The sequence below is a fragment of the Staurois parvus genome, unplaced genomic scaffold (assembly GCF_062004578.1).
Source record: "Staurois parvus isolate SC_StPar_1 unplaced genomic scaffold, SC_StPar_1.0 ptg000031l, whole genome shotgun sequence".
Classification (NCBI taxonomy): domain Eukaryota; kingdom Metazoa; phylum Chordata; class Amphibia; order Anura; family Ranidae; genus Staurois; species Staurois parvus.
Genome location: NW_028317827.1, coordinates 9,918,505 through 9,939,464, shown reverse-complemented (window position 1 = coordinate 9,939,464; position 20,960 = coordinate 9,918,505). Strand labels below are relative to the sequence as shown.

The 20,960-nt window shown below is 39.6% G+C and overlaps 1 protein-coding gene across 1 annotated transcript in view; it reads left to right on the top strand.

The window, feature by feature from the left end:
* Nucleotides 1-20,960, top strand: part of LOC149470805 (prolyl endopeptidase FAP-like) — a 166,851-nt gene that overhangs the window by 89,171 nt on the left and 56,720 nt on the right. The window contains exons 14-20 of the mRNA XM_089660049.1: nucleotides 40-110; nucleotides 2,661-2,714; nucleotides 6,536-6,660; nucleotides 8,116-8,163; nucleotides 15,513-15,611; nucleotides 16,166-16,235; nucleotides 17,140-17,334. Coding sequence (XP_089516175.1) covers nucleotides 40-110; nucleotides 2,661-2,714; nucleotides 6,536-6,660; nucleotides 8,116-8,163; nucleotides 15,513-15,611; nucleotides 16,166-16,235; nucleotides 17,140-17,334 — 662 coding nt within the window. The remainder of the gene's footprint in view (nucleotides 1-39; nucleotides 111-2,660; nucleotides 2,715-6,535; nucleotides 6,661-8,115; nucleotides 8,164-15,512; nucleotides 15,612-16,165; nucleotides 16,236-17,139; nucleotides 17,335-20,960) is intronic.

Sequence of the window (20,960 nt, the reverse complement as noted above, 5' to 3'; positions counted from 1 at the left end):
AATGCACTATTAATACAATATTTATTTGTTCTTTAATAGGAGAATGCGGTTCAAATAACAAGTGGACAATGGGAAGTGTCCTATATAATTCTTGTTACAGATAATGCAATGTAAGTGTGATATAAGTAATTTTTAAATATCAGTTTTTTTCTGTTTTTTTTTAATTGATTTATGTTATCAGTACTTAAAGTACTAGTGTATCCATAATGTGTGCAAAGTATTCCATGTACACATGCCACAGGGGGAATGGGGTCCATGGTGCATTTACTGCACATGTTGTGGGGGCATGTAAGGGCGCTGTGGTTGTACAAATTCAATCTATCCATTGATTTCTGTACAACCACCTTATTGGATTTTCCCTGCTCGTTCAGCACCTCCGGCTTTGGCCAGCAGCACTGATCCATGTATTCTAATAGTGGGGAAGTCTCCTAGCTGCCAGAATACAATAGCTCAGTTGGGAGGACTGAGAATCGAGTCAGATGTTTCAATCAACCCACTCATTGAACAAAAAAAACTGACTAATGTATGGGCTGCCTTTTCAGCCATCCACTGAGGGGATTTTGGAAGGGGGTTTATTGTTCCAACCACATATGGACCACCAATGCTGGGGGGAAGGGTGTTCATTGTTTCACCCAGCTACTGACCACCAATACTTGGTAGAGGTTAATTGCTCCAGCCATCTGACCACAGATGCTGGGGGACATTTCTTTGGGGGGATATTGTTCCAGCCAGCTACTGACCACCAATCCTAGGGTGGGGGGGGGTTATGAAGTGCTAGGAGGAAGAGGGACATATTTAGGGAATTTTTCTAGCATGCTAAATCGCACATTGCAAGTGAATAACAAATACTTTATGGAAAGGAACACCGCTGCAATAAGCATTTAAAGTATTTTTACTTTTTTTCTGTGCCTTTACCTCCTATTTTTATGTTGGAGACAGAATGTCTTTAAAGCTTAAGTATAGTTTTAAATAACAAATGTGCAATCATTCTAGCTATGTTCAGTTTTTTCAAGTCTCAATTCAATGCACCTCCCTGGTCTGTCAGCTTGCTCCCCATTATTCCCCATTAGTTGGTGGGTCTGTAGTAGTCTAGAAAAAAACGTACACACCCAGACAGAAGAATGTGTGGATCCAGGGGCTTTAGAAGTGGCTTGAATTAAAAGTTAAAAGGAAATTTATAGTAGGAGAGGTATTGTAGCTGCTACTGCACTCCCGAATGCCTGGCTTTCAAGCTGGCATATTGGTTTCAATACTTTCTTATTCAGGACTAGATTAGAGCATAAGGCTCCATGCACATTGGGCGTTTAACTAACGCTGGTAGTATTAGCTGTGTAAATTCACGTTAAAAACACAAGTTTTTCAGTTTTTCAGCGTTTTTTAGCATTTTTGCATTAGCGTTTAGCTGCGTTTTTCCACGTTTTTCTGCATTTACGTTTGTGGGGGGGGGTGGGTTTTTCGTAAAAAAAATTTTTTTTGCTGAAAAAAAATCAAAAACGCCCGTTTGCCATATTTTACCACATTTTACTGCGTATTTCAGCATTAGAGCATTTTTACAGCTAAAAAACTCCTCTAGAAACCAACTAGTCCTGTCAAAAAACGCTGCTTACAGCCTATGTGTGCATGGACACCTAGGATAACATGCTGGGGAACTTACTGGCTGTAGAAAAAATGCCAAAAGCCAAAAATAGCAGCTGTAAAAACGTCCAGTGTGCATGAGGACTTAGAGTGATGGCTAGCCTCATTATCGGCATACTTGTTCTTGGTTCTTGTTATTGCAGGCATTGGGTAAGCATGACAGCGGTGATGCAAAATAATCCACTACATCACCTGCTGGTGTAATTTATTGATGTACAATCTACAAACAGTTTTAAACCCTTTTAAGTTCAAGCATTCTTACTTTAGCATAACAGACAAGCCTTGATAAACGGGGAGTTTGTGAACCCCCCAAACTCCTTGGATTTCTTGTTGACCTTCCAATACTATAAAACTACTTCGGACTCTCCATCTCCACTGGCGTAGAACCCTTACTGCTATCTACTCAAAGTAATAAATTGCCAGAGTTTTCATTTCTGTTAAATCACCATGGTAAAAGTTTGCACCTCACTTGTCCTGTCTGACACTTCTGTCACCAGCAGAGGTAAAAAGGTAAATGGATAGCAACAAAAACCTAAGGTTTCATCTCTTTTCCACTCTACTCAAAACTGAAAATACATTTAAGCTGGAGTTCTTTTCAGATTACAAAATCTAGTATAAAAGATTTATATTAGGTGACCCTAATGTGTACAATCACCAGTGACCTGTAGTTCTGAGGACACTTAACCCTAATCCTGCAGTTCCACGGGTCAGTTCTTCCTAGGTCAGGTCAGTCCCATTCCAGTGATGTATGCCTGCAGACTCCTGGACCTATTACATTCATGGAACTCTAGCTCTAAGGAATGAAAGCTGAACAAAGTGAATGGTTACAGGCTTCAGATTTGACCAGAAGCCATGTCAAAATCTCTTGTCAATCTGTCTGCAAGGCATTATGGGAAAATAACATAAAGCAGGAATTTTGGCATATGTAGTAAATGGTATATCTTTAGTACATTTTCAGGATTCTTTGGAAACTTTCAGCATTTCGTTAACCTACCTTTATATTACCTAAAATATATGTTTTACAGATATTACACAAGTAATGAATATGAAGATTTTCCAGGAGGCAGACATATATATAGGTATGTTTAAGGAAATATGTAGAATATTATTCTTTCTATATATGGTCAGCATTTATGCTCTCTATATTGTTACAAAAAATATGATTTTTAGAATTATGTTTATTTTTTGCTTAGTTTAAGATGCTTGTAGCCATGTTAGTGCACTTGCAACAAAAACAACATCTTTCGCACTAACATTTCAATTTTCAGGACAGGCTTTTGAAGTCCTCCCTTCTTTTTGGTCCAAGCAGTTCTGTTTTTTTTTTGCCTGGGAATGTTTCACTTTTATTATTTTCAGTTAGTAAATGCAGACTGAGGCTCCGTATCACCTGCTTACAAGGATAATCTTAAATTAATTGCAAAGGTAGATTTTCTCTTTAAAAAAACAAGCATGCCATACACACCTGCTCTGTGCAATTGTTTTGCACATAGCAGCCCCAGTTCTCCTCTTCTAGGGCCCCCCGATGGAGCTGCTGTCCCCTCCTTCTTGCCAGGTACCCCCAGAGCAAGAAGCTTGCTATGGGAGCACCCGAGCAGGCTTGTTCCCGAGCCGCTGCTCTGTGTGACCATTTACACACAGAGTGTGGCTCAACCCCCCCCCCCGCTCTCTTACTCATTGGCTCACTGGCTATGACTGACTGTCTCAATGATGAGGGAGACCCAGGTGAGCCGGTGCTCTTGTGCATATTGGTGAATCGAGAGGGGAGTTTGAGTAAGTATTAGGGGGACTGGGGCTGTTGCACACAAGATTGTGGCAAACTTGCTCATCCTTGTTGGAGCGGAGTCCCCCTTTACACTCTGTTTTTCATGTTCTGTCTGTCTATCTGAGGCATACCTCAAATCACTCCTCACATCCCCCCTGCATTCCTGTGAGGCAAACGTTATCTTCTGGCAGATGGTGTGGGGGTCAACCAGGTTAAGACATCCTGCGTCCAGCAGTCCAGCAGTCATAAAGGTTGTAAAGTGTACTTCCTCCCCCATCTTAATCAAGATAAGAAAACTGCACATTCCTCAGGTGAACTGTATGTTTCATATCATGGGGGATGAGTTGTAGTTAGAGTAGAGTTTCCCAATGACCACTCCCAAGTCAGAGCCCCCCCTCCTCTTTTGAGAGGGACTTTCAAGAGAGTTAGAGTGTGTGACACTGGGTCACACACACACAGAGATTTCCGAGGTAACGTGGTAACAGAGGAGATCAAAGAACCTTTCGGCTCACAACTTGAATTTGCTAAAACCAGGCAAGGCAAGTAACTTACCCTGTATTTCCTCGCTATTCTATGTTTGCTGTGTCTTTATATACATATATATATATTTTTGTGACATCTTGTAACTATTTATTTTGCATCTGTTTGACCGTTAGAAATAAATCTTTCTTTCTGAAAGTGTTAAACTGTTTCTAAGCGCTTACTTGCAATTCACAAATCCCTGCCTTTAAAGAGACGCTACTGTTTGTTATATATCTCTGTATAGTAGGTCCACGGGCCGTGCTATATAGATCCATATTTCAATCATTATAGTGTATATTTGATAACGGGAGTTTCCCAGTCTCCGACAAAAGTGGTGGTGGCAGTAGAGGGTTAGTTGCGTAACTAACCCGACCCAGTAACAAGCGCATTCAGGCTGCAGGCACCGATTGTAGTCCATTAGCTGGGCAATCGCTGTGTAGGGTGCAGCTGGGTGGGGCCTTGTTACACGCGTCACACCGTGGTTTTGGATCAGCCGGCCCTTCGGTCACGAGTTTGGTGAGAAGGTCTGGGGTCTGACGCCGTGGGCGTGACGTATTACTGTTAGTCGCGGCTGTGCGATTGTCGCCTGTTGGTGGCGGCGACCGCGGGTCGTGACAAAGATTATTTGAGCTTTTACAATCAGTTTAAAGCTTTAAAGAGTATTAAGAGCTTTCAATGTGCCACATCCAACTGGATTTATGAAAATAACAAACAACTGCTAGACAGTATAATGGTGGACTTTATAGGCACTACATGAGGCCACACTTCATTTCATTAAAAAAAAATTATTTTATTCTACATAAATGTAAAACAATTTAGAATACATTGAAACAATTCATACATGTAAAAGCAGGGGAGACTGAGAAGAGAGTCCCCCAAAAATACACAACCTCCCCTTTTCAATTAGTTGTATAGCCACATAGACTGTATTTATAGCTTGCTCAGCTTCAACAGTCAACATGTTTTGCATATAGCTTCCTCAGAACCCTATATTAGAGGAGGTAGAAAACTAACATTATAAAAAATGACATACATTTGTACATACATCACTAGAAGACAGGGGAACATACAATTAAACACTAAATAAGCAAAAATAGCATGGGCTCACATTAATGTAGCGTACTGCAGAAGGACACAATTGCGAGGTCTACAAGGCAAACATAGGGGATCCAAAAAGAACCATTCTCTGAGGGGCACATTAGCAATAATATAAACATATACTAATAGGCTGTACAAAGATTATTTTTCTCTACATAAGTTGTATCAAAGAGACTGGCACATATACTGTAAATACCTACATAAACGGCCTCAAGTACAAAAAGGAGGACAATTCTCAAACTTCCTCATGTTTCATAAACCATAACTTCTAATCAGGTATGGGTTATTCCATCCTTATAAGTAGTTGTATTCAATCTACAGAAAAATACGAACATAGGAGCCCCAAATGAAAAATCCTCATTATTTCGTTACTATGTATGTATACATAGGCAAACCAAAAAGTAGCATGTATAGCCTCTTACGCATATTCAAACCATCTGAAGGTTGTATTATATATGGATATTATCTGGGACCAGGCCACTATTAGGATATAAATGTGTGGACCTTTAGAATGAATAGGCCTCAACCGTGATTCATTGGGCTCTCATCTGAAATATATATTGATAAACCCCAAATCACTCTACAAGTGTATTGATATATCACAATATTTATGTATGCATATATAAAAAAAAAAACATACACCTTGTATCAAATCATAACGCATATATATGCATACACCCATTCTAGGTGAGCTTTCAAGCCTTTTTTTCATGGATATAATAGGTAGGGAGTGATTACAACCCACTTCTGTTTTGCCATCTCTGTCCCACTGGGGAGATTTCCCTATACTTCCTGCCCTGTAGACAAAACAAAAAGTGAGAAGAAATCCTAAAAATGAGAGAAATCTCCTGTTAAACAGTTCCCACTCGAACAAGTGCTTCCATTGGAAGATTTCCCCTCTGTTTTTGATTTCTTATCCTGTTTAGTCCTGGTGACAATAGGACAAACAGAGAGGGGTAATCCAATAGTGGGGGCAGAGAGAGCAAATAAAAACCTGATAGGAGTTCTAAGCCTTCACTGCTCTATACAAAATTCCAATGTCTTTTCTGAAAATAATTTCATTGTTTACAGAGCTAAATAGCTGAAGCTCTTATGACACACACAGCTGAATCACTACAGCACACTATATTATTATGATTTTTGTTTTTTGCCTTACTCTGGATCAACTCAGCTGGACACAGTTGGGTTTAAGATTTTTTAGCTTACTGTCTATGGAGCAGTGTCTTTTTAAACCTGAATATGTAACTATGGCTGTTGCAGACCACTGTTTCACTCAAGTACAAACAGCTTTAGTGGCAACATGCACACTTGCAGGATATGAGTTTACAGTATATGTCTATCATAGGCACTAGGATTAAAAATGTTAGTGGCTTGTTAGCCTGAAATACATTGTACATATCTATCCTGTCTATGGCATCCTTCCAGCACAGACGATTACAATGTTAAAATATGATGGCAGAAATAAGCCTTGCCTTATATTAGGAACAAATAACTTTTATTTCTTATATTTCCCAACAGAGTTTCACTACAGGGGCCCACCAGAGAGAAGCAATGTCTTAGCTGTACTGTGCGTAAGAAGAACTGCCAGTATTATTATGCCAGGTTTAGTACTAATGCCAAGTACTATTCTCTGTATTGTTATGGTAAGTAAATGCTAACACAGATTTTCAATCAGTGATAACCGCACCAAAATGATTGAGAACATTCTTCTTTTTATGGTTATCTAAACCACAAAACAAACATGTAATCTGCTGAAGCTTACCAGATATTAGATGTGGAGGCTGCATTAGTTTACTTTTTCTAGTTGAAGAACATTTTTATGAGGTGCAGAAAATACCTGTTGATCTTGCCAGAAATGCAAAGCCTTTGTCATTTCATGTGAGATAATCTGGAACCAAAAACAGCATTATATTTCTTGGGTAAACTACTAATTGTATCAACCCCAACCCCTAATTGAGATAAACAAGGGCAGACATGTTTGAAGTCCAGCATAGGTGGCAACCATGGTTCCTACCATGACACAGTGGCATTGTGTACATACATATCAGTTCCTCAAGAAGCTAACAATTTAAGGTCCCTAACACACCTTCATGTACTAGGGCCAGTTCAGACAGGAGCCAAGTAACCTACCAGCATGTCTTTGGAGTGTAGGTGGAAACCAGAGTAACCCATCACAGGCACAGGGAGAACATACAAACTCCAACCATGAAAATTGGCAAAAGTGCAAGCAAAACTTTAGCTCTGTTACAAGCGTGAGGTAAAAATTCAATGAAGAAATCAGGTGTTTTTGAATGGCATTGGTGGTTTAAGGAAGTAGGAAGATGTCCATGATGACGCAAGAAGTAGGCAGCCAAAAATGCAAAGAATGGATGCAAGTGTGCTAAATTAAACGTTTACGGGAATTTTGTTTGGAGGAAAAGACCAGAACTCTGGCCTGACAAATGTATTCTCCACCACAACAATGGTCCTTCACATGATGCAATAAATGGTTGCGAGTTCCTGGCCCAGAAATCCATTCAGAAACCTAACCAACCATCTGATTCCCCTGACTTGGCACCCTGCGACTTTTGGCTGTTTACAAAATTAAAAAAGGGCACAGATTTGATGGCATTTCAGACATCCAGCACACTGTGACAAAGATACTGCACAGTGTTTCCCGGAAAACGAATTGTAGGAATGTTTCTGACAGTGGCACAGTCATCTAGAAAAGTATGTCGCTTCACAAGGGGACTACTTTGAAGATCACAACAGCCAATAGTGTAAATATAAGCAAACTTTTTTTTTTATTAAAGTCCATTCCGGGAAATAAATTGTCATACCTTGTACATCTCTAAAAAAGGAGAATTCCACACCAAGTAAATGGAAAATACTGGATTTAGGGATCCTTTCACACCACCTGATCAATACTGATCAACACAGATCAATGACCTGGTGTGAAAGAGCCCCAAGAAGGCCATCAGATCTGATCAAACTAATGATGAGTCACTCTCTTGGAATTACTGTAAACCCAACCCTGGTTTTATGCATTATTATATAAAAAAAAGATGTGCTATTGTTGTCAATCACAACCAATCACTTATATTTGTTCTATTTTACAGGTCCGTGGCTACCTATAACTTCTATTCATAATGGCACCACTAACAGAGGTATTTATAATGGTTTTATAATCTAGTTACATTTGGAATTATTCAGTTAGGGAAAAGGAATAAGAAAGGTGTAGTAACACAAAACAGCAGATCAACACTTGGGGGTAAATGCTTGAATATTTTCATACAAGATTCACATTATTTTCACCCAGAATTCACACATTTTTTAAATTAGATTCAATTTGAAAAATGTGACTCCTTCGGGAAGGTTGTGTGAGAACATTTATAAGTAGATCCTTTATCTTATATTAATCCCTTATCTTTTACAAATAGATCCCTTATCTTTAATTAATACAGAAAACTGAAGTTGCCATTGGCTAAATACAGCTTCTCCATTGTGTAATCTATTTCAAAACACATTTGTCATCTGGATTGACCTCTCAATATAGTAACATTTACAAACAATCATCAACATCAGGATTTTCCTATTCTTCAATGGGAGATCCAGATCAATATAGGGTTTATTTACTAAAGCTGGAGAGTGCAAAATCAGGCTCACTTCTGCATAGAAACCAGTCAGCTTCTAACCCCAACTTGTTCAGTTAGCCTTTGGCAATAAAACCTGGAAGCTGATTGGTTATTATGTAGAAGTAAACCTGATTTTGCACTCTCCAGCTTTAGTAAATAAACCCTACTATATTGATCTGGATCTCCCATTGAAGAATAGGAAAATCCTGATGTTGATTGTTTGCAAATGTTACTTTATTGAGAGATCAATCCAGATTCCAAATGTGTTTTGAAATAGATTGCACAATGGCAAAGCTGTATTTAGCCAATGGCAACTTCAGTTTTCTGTATTCATATTCTGTATTCATATTCATAACACAGTCAGTGATGCATGCACTACCAACAATTGCTTTCATTGTCATTTAGAGAGTTGCTGTTTTTTTTGTACTGGGCTGGATCAAGTAAAGCTGGCCATACACAGCCCATATTTTTGTTTGTTTCTGAATAATCAAAAATGTGCGTTGTTGATGGCACTGCTAGTGCACTGGTAAGCTAAGGTTTGGGTGAAACCCAGTTCATCCTGAACCAGGGGCGGACTGACCATTTGGAAACTCGGGCACTGCCCGAGGGCCGGGGGTCAGTAGGGGACCCCATGAGATGCCCCTGATACCTTTTCCATAGGCTTTTTTGAGTTTGGGCAAGGACACAGGGGCCCCATGAGTTGTCAGTCCGCCCTTGTCCTGAACCCCACCCCACAGCTGCATACAACAAAGAGACTGGTGACATCATTGACCTAATATAGCCACCTGGCTATATTTGATCAATGACTTTGTCCAAGTATGAGCATGGCTAAATATATTTGGATAATCAGCCAGCATCCCAGCCCTTTTGTTATGTATGGCTGCGGGGAAGGAAATTCCCTGGCCACAGATGATTGGCCCAACGGTCTGCTATCATGTGACAATGTCCTGCGGGTTGGGTCAAACTGGGTTCAGCCCAAATCTTAGCTCATCACAAGTCTGCACCAGGCTCCACAAAATTCGATTTTCAATTGACTTTTGTTGAAGAAAGTTGGCTGAACAGTGACTTCAGTGACTCCAGTTTAATAGCCAGCAGGGAAGATTCCTTCATGTTCTTTAGATTGAATTGAGGAATCTATTATATTAGAGAAATTATTGTGTGTATAACTAGCTTAGATCAGATTTCACTACATGTTCACTGCCCAGAAAATGCAGATTTTAGTGTAAAAATATTTTTTCAACTCTTTAAGAGGTTCACTGAGCATTTTTGAGAAGACAAGTATTTATTTATCCTAGGTACTTATGGAACACTATCAATTTACACAGTGCTTTACATATATATACTGTATATACTACACATTCACATCACTCCCTAACCCTCAAGGAACATACAATCTAAGATCCCTATTTATATTCATACATACACATGCTAGGGCCAATTTATCTACCAGCATGTCTTTGGAGTGTGAGAGGAAACTGGAGTACCCCAACACAGGCACAGCGAGAATATGCAAATTTGTGGAGGTGCTGCTGTGGTTGGGATTTGAACCAACAACCCTAGTGCTGCCAGGCAGAAGTGCTTACCATTTAGTTACTGTGCTGCCCATAAATAAAATAACATTACTTGGTATCTAGTGCCCCAAGAGCCTCATTATATATAGGGTGAGCATCAGCTTGTGAGATAAATTGTTTGGTATAAATCCAAAGGAGAAAATATTCTTATATTTTGTAACGCATATAGAACGGGGCCCTAAAGGACAGGAAGGAAATCCTAAGGACAAGAAGAAAGGGGGAAGGGATCTAGTCAAGATCCAGGCTGGTTATAGTGTTTGGCAAATTGACTTCTGTCTAATCACAGTGGTCATGCATGGATTGACGTTCAGCTGGTCCCTGCTGAACCAGCTGAATTTCAATCCATGTATGACCATTGTGATTGAACAGAAGTTGATCTACAGATTGACTTCTGTTTAACCATTCTTTTGGAAAACAGGGTGTCAATCAGCACTGCAGGCTATAGACTGCAGCACTGATCTGTATATTCTGACGTATTCTCCCCTCTGCCAGTATACAAAAACATAGTGGGGAGCATTCCCCCATCCACCTCGATTGTGTGGATGGGGGAATCAGGTAAATTTTTTCTTTTTTTGTTCAACCCACTGTTTGAACAAAAAAAATAAAACGGACTCATCTATGGCCAGCCTAAGGAAAGTCCTATGGCAGGGTGAGAGAAAAAAAAAGGAGGGGGGGGGGAGAGTGTGGCCTTACTAGATCTCTGAAACAAGGGTCTTTTTCATGTACAGTATATAGCAAGTATTCAGTGTGGCACCTTCACCTTCTGCAGCTACTGAAATCTGTATATTTGTTGTAATCTTTCCATTACATTTTTAAGTAAACCGCAGTGCTACAGATTAGATTGTGTAATTTCACAATGTGGCCGGCAGATGTCTCCTTTGTAACCATCATAGATGTTCTGCTGTGGATTTAAAGCGTAGCAAGTTCACAACATCTTGTATATATAGAACCGATTCTCTCAGTTATTTTTATATTTGCACAGTGATTATAATTTTGATATTGCCCTTAACGTTGCCTGCCAGAAATTGCAGGAAATTAGAGTGTATGTCAAGTCAAAACCTTTTTTTTTTAATTTGCAAGAGCAGGGAAGAATTAGAACTCTTGTCAGATTTGTACTGTTATCTTGATTTCACTTTACATCCTGTCCTTCTGACAGTTAAGGATGAGCCAAACATACCTGGGTTCAGTTCGAGGCAGGTTTGTCAAACTATACTAAACTTTGGGTGCCTAATCCAAACCCCATTGAACAGGATATGAATCTTAGAAATCAGTTATAGCCATTTTCTAGGTTAATAGGCAAAGGGTTGTCAAACTAATGGCATAAGGTGCTTGGCACTGGCCTGGGGAACATGTATCATAACAATAAAATAAAAATAATTTTGGCTGGCAGAAGCGATTTCAGTAATGCCTGAGAGCAACATTAAAAATATAAAATTCCGTAAAAGGGTAACTCCATTTTCATGGGAAAAAAATATTGCCAATAAAAAAAAAATATATAGCATATATAATTATGACACAAGTCACATTGGAAGTTATTGTTTTTAAAAATTACCTTTGCTTTTCAATTTGCAGCTCTGTACGTTTCTGTAAAATTCAGTGCAATATGGCTACCCAAGATGTTCTGTACACAGTTGGTGTACAGAACGCCCCCAGAGATGTCATTTCCTGCTTGTGTGATTGGCTTCTGATTTTCTCAGACGTCTGCACTAAGATACAAGGCAGATTTCAGGCACCATCTGCAACAAAAAGTTCAGTTTGGGTAAAATGTTTCTAAAGGAACGTAGACAATGCCATTCTCCTCAAGTGTATCAGCTGATCAAAAATGAAAAAGTCACTCTCATTCAGAATCAGTCCTGCACATGATCTAGCAAAGAGTGTCTCCTTTAGAGCAGAAACATGTTGTATGTTAAAATCCTTAAAAGTACATAGATCACCTAGAGGTAATTGTTTTTTTCTCAACAAAAGTGGAGTTACTCTTTAAAAAATGTTCCTGCTGAGTGCCCTGAACCTGCCTGTGAAGTGGCGCATCTGTGCAATGTATATGAACTAATACTGTAAAACGTACATTTACAAAGAAAAAAAATGCTGTGTCAATGACTGGTAAATTACCGCTCCTGGATTCTTCATTCTGTTTGTAAACAAAGTGACTGGGGATTCCCTTCTCCTATACCAGACCCTTATCTTATATGAGGTTCTGATATAGATGTTAATGGGGGACACAGCACAAAATAAAACCAGTGTGTTGTTCCCATTGGATTGGTGTAAGGCCAATGTGGTGCCAATATTTAAAAAGGGGTCAAAATCTTTACCAAGTAATTATAGACCTGTTAGTTTAACTTCTATAGTTGGGAAGATACTGGAGAGTTTAATAAAAGACCACATAGATGATTTCTTGCTGGAAAAAAATATTTTAAGTAACAGACAGCATGGATTCATGAAAGACAGAAGTTGTCAAACAAATTTGATTTCTTTTTATGAGGAGGTGAGCAAAACCTTGGACAGAGAGGTGGTGGTGGACGTGGTATACTTGGATTTTGCAAAAGTGTTTGGCACAGTTCCCCACACACGGCTAATGTGTAAGGTAATGTCTACGGGGTTGGAAAAATCTGTATGTAAATGGATAGAAAGCTGGATAAAAGATCGTATTCAAAGAGTAGTGGTTAATGATTCATACTCTGAATGGTCTAGGGTTGTCAGTGATGTACCCCAAGGTTCAGTGTTGGGACCCTTACTTTTTCATATATTTATAAACGATATAGGGTCTGGGATTAAAAATACCATTTCAGTCTTTGCAGATGACACCAAGTTGTGCAGTGGAATAACGTCCTTACAGGATGTCTCCAACTTACAAGTTGACCTCAATGCACTGTTTAATTCGGCAACTATGTGGCAAATGAGGTTTAATGTTGATAAATGTAAGGATATGCACTTAGGGGCTAAGAATATGCATACATCAAACATACTGGGGGGGTACAACTGGGGGAATCAATGGTGGAGAAGGATCTGGGAGTTCTGGTAGATCGCAAGCTTAATAATGGCATGCAATGCCAAGCTGCGGTTTCTAAAGCAAGCAAAATCCTCTCTTGTATTAAAAGAGGTATAGACTCCAGAGAGAGAGATATCATATTACCCCGGTACAAATCATTAGTAACACCTCATCTGGAATATGCAGTTCAGTTTTGGGCACTAATTTACAAAAAGAACATTGGGCAACTGGATAAAGTACAGAGAAGGGCAACCAAACTGATAAGAGGCATGGAGGAGCTCAGCTATGAGGAAAGATTAGAGGAACTGAATTTATTCTCTCTTGAGAAGAGAAGATTAAGGGGGGATATGATCAACATGTATAAATAAATCAGTGGTTCATATAGTGAACTCTGTGATGACCTCAGGATGAATAACTCTACACCGAGGACAAGGGGGAGCTCTTTACGTCTGGAGGAAAAGAAATTTAATCTCCAAACACGGAAACGTTCCTTCATAGTGAGAGATGTGAAAATGTGGAATAGAGTTCCTCAAGAGTTGGTTCTGGCCAGCTCAGTGGATTGCTGTAAAAAAGGCCTGGATTGTTTCTTAGATACACAGAATGTTACTGGATACTAACATTTATAGGTAAAGCCGATCCAGGGAATATCCAACTGCCTCTCGGGGGATCAGAAAGGAATTTTTTTTTCCTGCAGGAGCAAATTGGATCATGCTTTGCTGGGTTTTTTTGCCTTCCTCTGGATCAACTGTGGGTATAGGATTATAACTTTTTTTAATGGTTGGCTGAAAAGACAAATGTCCATCCAGTTCAGACTAACTATGTTCCTCCTTAAAATACAGTATATACCAGACCCTTAGCTGGACTCCACAAAAAAAAAAGAACAAGCAAAAAACTCCATACCAGATGCTTCAGGTCTGATATGAATTTCAAGGTTAACCCCACGCAAAAAGAAAAAAAAAAAGTGTGCCCCACCCTGCACAAAATTTATATTAGACGTTCAACCCGGAGAACCATACCACTCCACATGCCCTCAACATGAACCCTCCTGGCAAAGCAACTTGATGCATGTTGACAAGGACAAGGGCCCCTTCCCCCAACAATGGCTTATCAAAATCTTGATACCCCTTTAAAAGCAAGGGGCTCACCCCCTACATAAATGATTAAGGGGTACTCATTTACCTCTAAGTTAGTAGTGAATAAAGACACCACTGTTGCTCCACTTCTATACTACTTATTAATTCATATCAATATATGAGTATAGAATATATAGAGAGAGAGAGAGAGAGAGAGAGATTCAATTTTTATTAAGTGTTCTTGCATGGCAAGACCACTTACTGTTATCTCACATATATATTCTTATTATTATAGCCAAATTTACCACCCTAACTCCTCCCACAGTTTTTACACTACATAGACAGTAATATACTGAAACGTGCGGATTGTTCCCGATTGGTGTGCTATTACTTTGTGGAACGTTTCGCCGAATGGTTCATGAAATATCGGCGTTTTTGTGGTGAAATTGGTCCCATAGGAATGAATGGAGGAATGTTCAAAATTAGAGTGGGAGCTGACAAAAGCTAGAGTGTGAGCTGAAAAATCAGGACATGATTTCTAGACTGCCATCACTCCCTCATTTTCAAGCCCACCTACATAAATCTTATATCAAAATGTTCAGCTATCCCTGCTGCCACTAAAAATGTCCACGGCTAAGCCGTAGTCCTGATAGTTTTCACCATATGACCATTTATTTGCAACTCACGCTGCCCATTGACATTCATTGAAACTGCACTCTAGCCACCTCAAATTTGAAGGGCAATTTCTAAACTGCGACTGTGCCTTCATTTTTAATATTTCAGAGACATACTATGCATGAAAATGTAGGTCTGAGTCTTGTGATTCTCACAAGATGAAGCTCTTCGCTGTAGGATTTATAGTTTTTAAAACTATAAATAATTTAAAGTTGAAATGCATTTCTCACTCTATCAAGCTTGCCAGCTTTTAAATTTGATCAATCAATTGGTTAGTGTAATGTTTACTATCTTTACTCACGCCAAACACTCCACACAGTTACTCTGCCCACTCCATAAAGTTACTCTGCCCAGTCCAACCTTTTCACAGTTACTCCAGCCACTCCAACCACACAACAGTTACTCAAGCCACTCCACCCAGTTACTCCGCCCACTCCTGTTGTAGACTACTGGTGGAGGCAAGAACACTTCACACAATTTCCCCAGAAATTTCAGCTTTTCTAGTTATATATAGTATATCTGTGAATATAGAGGCTGACAGAGGTGTATCACTTATTGCAATATATCTTATTATAGAACTCAAGGTACTAGAAGACAACAGCAAACTGGGAGAGCAACTTCGAACAGTACGAATGCCTGAAAACAAAATTGGGAATTTTAAAAGGAATGGAATGAGTATGATCTTTTTCTGTTATATTTCTATTGTTTACCTTCTCTGTTGCCAGTGCAAAAGTGCTAATGACCGCTAAATAGTAGCAAAAAAAAAATAGCTTTTCAATGATTGAATGAAACATATAGTGAATGAGCTCAATATTGTAAATAAAATATGTTATTGGTCTAATGGTGGCCATACATGGAAAGATTTTATGCACAATAGTATTGTCAATTAAGAACAATTTGATCGGTTCATTGAAAGTTTGAGAAGATTATCCAGTGTGTCATACACTTAAAAATCATATCGATCTATCTACTGTATCAGATTTTACATCCAGAACAATCAGGGCCATTTCAATTAAATTGGTTGTTTTTCTCAAAATCAAACAATGATGCTGTTTGTATCTTGGATTAATAGATTTGATCATATTGTCCGATTCTGTGAAAGATCATTTGATAAGATTGTTACATGTATGGTCACCCTAGGCACTATTGCCCCTAAAAATGAAATAAAGTTACATATTTGGATCTATTTGATGTCTACCTAAAATACTTCCTATCTTTGTTTTTTCCAGCATTCTGGTACAAGTTGACCCTTCCACCATACTTTGATAAGTCAAAGAAATACCCTCTTCTCATTTATGTGTATGTAATTTACTGCAATATAGCAGCAATACAGCATGATACGAACTTTGCTCATAAGGAGCTTGTCAGAACAGATAAGTGACCTGCCATTACAGGTGCAAGTTCTTAGGTAGCCATTCATATTCCTGCATTAACTCCTTCCCACATGCAATCTACAGTATACTGTAAATTAAGATTTTCCAGCTTGATGCCTACCCTATGTCTACCAATGTCAGTATAAATATGAAAACTAGTATCAAGAGTTTCTTCTGTCCACCAATTAAATGGTGGCCATCACAGTGGCTAATGGGTGGGCAGAGCTAAGGGAATTCAAACAATGCCAACATAACAATGGCTTGTAGAAACAAGAATCAATGTATGGTTTTCAATACAGCACCCCAATCCATCCAGATCAGTCAATAGTTACTTTTGCTTTTTCGGTAAAGCTTGCATTGTGAAAAATATTGTAGGTTGTGAATATTGTAGAATGGGGATGTATGCTTTAGTTAGTACATTTAGTACATTTTCTTGAACCCTACTTTCAATGTCTTGATCAATAATAGGTGAAGGAACCACATCCTATGAGTTTACATTTTCTCCACATATAGGCAGCTCAAGATGAGCAATGAGGCTTCTCCTTTCTAATTCACTGATCTTGGTGATCTCTAGAGAAATGATCATTAATGGCCCATCTATAATCTAATAACTCTGGAATAGATTTTGCTGAGGGATAAAGATGAATGAATTTAAAGGTACAGGTAACAAGAGCAAAGGATGTTATCAATCATCTTATATTCGCTTTCTGCATAATTTGGTTAAATACATTTATCATATTTATGGAACAAAGTGTTGGTTTTACAATTCTTTTATATTGTTTTAAATCCTATGATGTAAGCTGAAATTCCTTTTTTAACACATCTTTAAGGTATGGAGGCCCCTGCAGCCAAGAAGTGACAGCCGCATTTGCATTTGGCTGGAGGACCTATCTCTCTGGCTCTGAGGACATTGTTGTTGCATCAGTAGATGGCAGAGGGACAGCTTACCAAGGCGATAAGTTTATGCACGCTGTATATAAAAAACTGGGAAAACTGGAGGTTGAGGATCAGATATTTGCTGTAAGGTGAGTTTATATTATTTGCATTGTGATTATTTTATACTATCCAGTTTCCAATCCATGGTATTAGAAGGAAAACCGAGAGAGGATTTGCATGTCACGATTTTGTGGTGGTTGATGGGAAAGGTGGAGCAAGGTGGTTTTTAAGGGTAGAATGGACTTAAACTAGCTATTCTGGATCTGTTCTTCTGTTTCTGTGCCAGAAAATAGGCCCTCATTATTTTACATTTCACAAAAATAAAGCAGCTCAATGGGCAAAACTGACTGCAGAAACTGATAATTTCACTCCGAGATCCAGAGTAATATAATTTCTTTATTAAAATGACCTTTATTACCTTGCTGGACATTCAATCTCAAAATCATGGTCATTAAAGTGGAAACCAGTGCTGATATCTAAATACATTAGTGTAGAATCACATTTGATTAGGCACATAGCTGTGTGTAGCTTCCATATACACTATATTGCTAAAAGTATTGGGACACCCCTCCAAATCATTGGATTAAGGTGTTCTAATCACCTTCATGGCAACAGGTGTATAAAATCAAGCACCTAGGCATTGAGACTGCTTCTACAAACATTTGTGAAAGAATGGGTCGCTCTCAGGAGCTCAGTGAAGAGTGGTACCGTGATAGGTTGCTACCTGTGCAATAAGTCCATCCATTAACTTTCCTTGCTACTAAATATTCCACAGTCAACTGTTAGTGGTATTATAACAAAGTGGAAGCAACTGGGAGCAATGGCAACACGAAGTGGTAGGCCACGTAAAATGAGAGAATGGAGTCAGCACATGCTGAAGCGCACAATGCGCAGGAGTCGCCAACTGTCTGCAGAGTCAATAGCTAAAAATCTCCAAACTCCATGTGGCCTTCAGATTAGAACAACAACAGTGTGTAGAGAGCTTCATGGAATGGGTTTCCATGGCCAAGCAGCTGCATCCAAGCCTTACATCACCAAGTGCAATGCAAATCGTCAGATGCAGTGGTGTAAAGCACTCCGCCACTGGACTCTGGAGTGACCAAACACGCTTCTCTGTCTGGCAATCCAATGGGCTTGTCTGGGTTTGGCGGTTGCCAAGAGAACGGTACCTGCTTGACTGCGTTGTGCCAAGTATAAAGTTTGGTGGAGGGGGGATTATGGTGTGAGGTTGTTTTTCAGGGGTTGGGCTTGGCCCCTTAGTTCCAGTGAAGGGACCTCTTAAGGTGTCAGCATACCAAGACATTTTGGATGATTGCATGCTACCAACTTTGTGGGAACAGTTTGGGTATGGCTCTTTCCTGTTCCAACGTGACTGCGCACCTGTGCAAAAAAGCAAGGTCCATAAAGACATGGATGAGAGAGTTTGGGGTGGAGGAACTTGACTGGCCTGCACAAAGTCCTGACCTCAACCCGATAGAACACCTTTAGGATGAATTAGAGCGGAGACTGAGAGTTAGGCCTTCTCGCCCGACATTAGTGCCTGACCTCATGAATGCACTTCTCGCGGACAGCCTTCCCAGAAGAGTTGAAGCTGTTATAGCTGCAAAGGGTGGGCCAACTCAATAATGAACCCTACGGACTAAGACTGGGATGCCATTAAAGTTCATGTGTGTGTAAAGGCTGGCATCCCAATACTTTTTGGGAATATAGAGTGTGTATATATATATATATATATATATATATATATATATATATATACAGTATCTCACAGAAGTAAGTACACCCCTCACTTTTTTGTAAATATTTAATTATATCTTTTCATGTGACAACACTGAAGAAATGACACTTTGCTACACTGCAAAGCAGTGAGTGTACAGCTTGTATAACAGTGTAAATTTGCTGTCCCCTCAAAATAACTCAACACACAGCCATTAATGTCTAAATCGCTGGCAACAAAAGTGAGTACACCCCTAAGTGAAAATGTCCAAATTGGGCCCAATTAGCCATTTCCCCCCAGTGTCATGTGACTCTTTAATGTTACAAGGTCTCAGGTGTGAATGGGGAGCAGGTGTGTTAAATTTGGTGTTATCACTCTCACTCTCTCATACTGGTCACTGGAAGTTCAACATGGCACCTCATGGCAAAGACCTCACTGAGGATCTGAAAAAAGAATTGTTGCTCTACATAAAGATGGCCTAGGCTATAAGAAGATTGCCAAGACCCTGAAACTGAGCTGCAGCACGGTGGCCAATACCATACAGCGGTTTAACAGGACAGGTTCCACTCAGAACAGCAAAAAAGGGGGGGGGGTGAAAAAGACATTTACAAGAAAAGCGGTTACATCATGGACAGAAAGCGATACCCAAAAATTTCTCAAAAAGTATGCTTTATTGCAAAGAATGCACATATTAGACATTTAGATAAATACCCCAGTTAGCCATCACCACAAGATGAGACAGTACAAAAAAGTGTGACCTAAAACAAAAATTATTAAAAGCAAGATGTCATGACCAGCCATAAGTGCAATAGTGCTATAAATGTAATGAGATTAGGTCTAGTATATATACAGCACAGACACATTGGAAACACCACCATATAGGGGATGTATACAAAAATTATCACCTTGAAAGACTATGCATCAAATATGCAATTGTGTTAACATTAGTACCAGTATAATATGGACTGAGGAGCCCGATTAAACAATACTTGTATGCTAGTGAAAGTTCCAACTGACCGGCAGTGATGTCACTGACGTGTCACGTCAATGCGTTTCGGCGTGACGTCATTACCGGTGAGACGCATTGGCGTAATACACCTTGTCCTGCAGGGTACATGGAAATACACGCTCGTGCTGGGCGTTCATCAATCTGCATGTGTAACGGGATGGAAGCAGAGCCCGTTTGTCCATAGTCCCGATGCTGGTGGCTGCCTCCTGGACTCCGGGCTTGAATCCAATAACAAGAATAATTATGCACCGTTCTTTACTCATTGAACAGGTGGTGAGTGGAACACAAATACAGAAAAGGAATTACGGCCTTATGGCCATCAATATCTGATATACTTAGTGACAACCATATTGACTATCTCTTATGTCACTTATTCACTACAGGATGGGGACATCGTGCCATACTTCTTAGAAGGTGCACAGCACCCAATTTTCACTATACAGCATGGATATTCCCATAATCTACACCAGGGCTTGAAAATTCCACTTGCCTGCTCGACAATGGTGAGTGGAAATTATGGTGGGGGCGAGTGTGTCCCCCAGGGCTGTCTTGCTGAGCAGGCTCGGAGCTTAGGCTGGATCTGTCATTGGCACTGGGAGCCGTCAGACTGCTCAATAGCTGAGCACAGTGAAAGCAAAGTAAGGAGTGTGTGCTGTGCTCTCTGCCTCCTCCTAGAGTGCAGTACCCAGATCTGTGAGTGAACAACGAAGTACTGCAACTTTTTATGGGGGGGAGGGGGGTGTGTGTGTGTGTGTACGTGTACATGTGTGTGTCTGTGTATGCATGTAAAATTGTACATGTGTCTGTGTGTATGTACATGTGTGTATCTGTACATGTGCCTGCGTGTATGTACATGTATGTGTGTGCATCTGTGTGTGTGTACATGTACATATGTGTGTGTGTTTGTGTGTATGTACATACATGTGTCTGTGTATGTATGTACATGTGTCTGTGTGTATGTACTACATGTGTCTGTGCATGTGTATTTC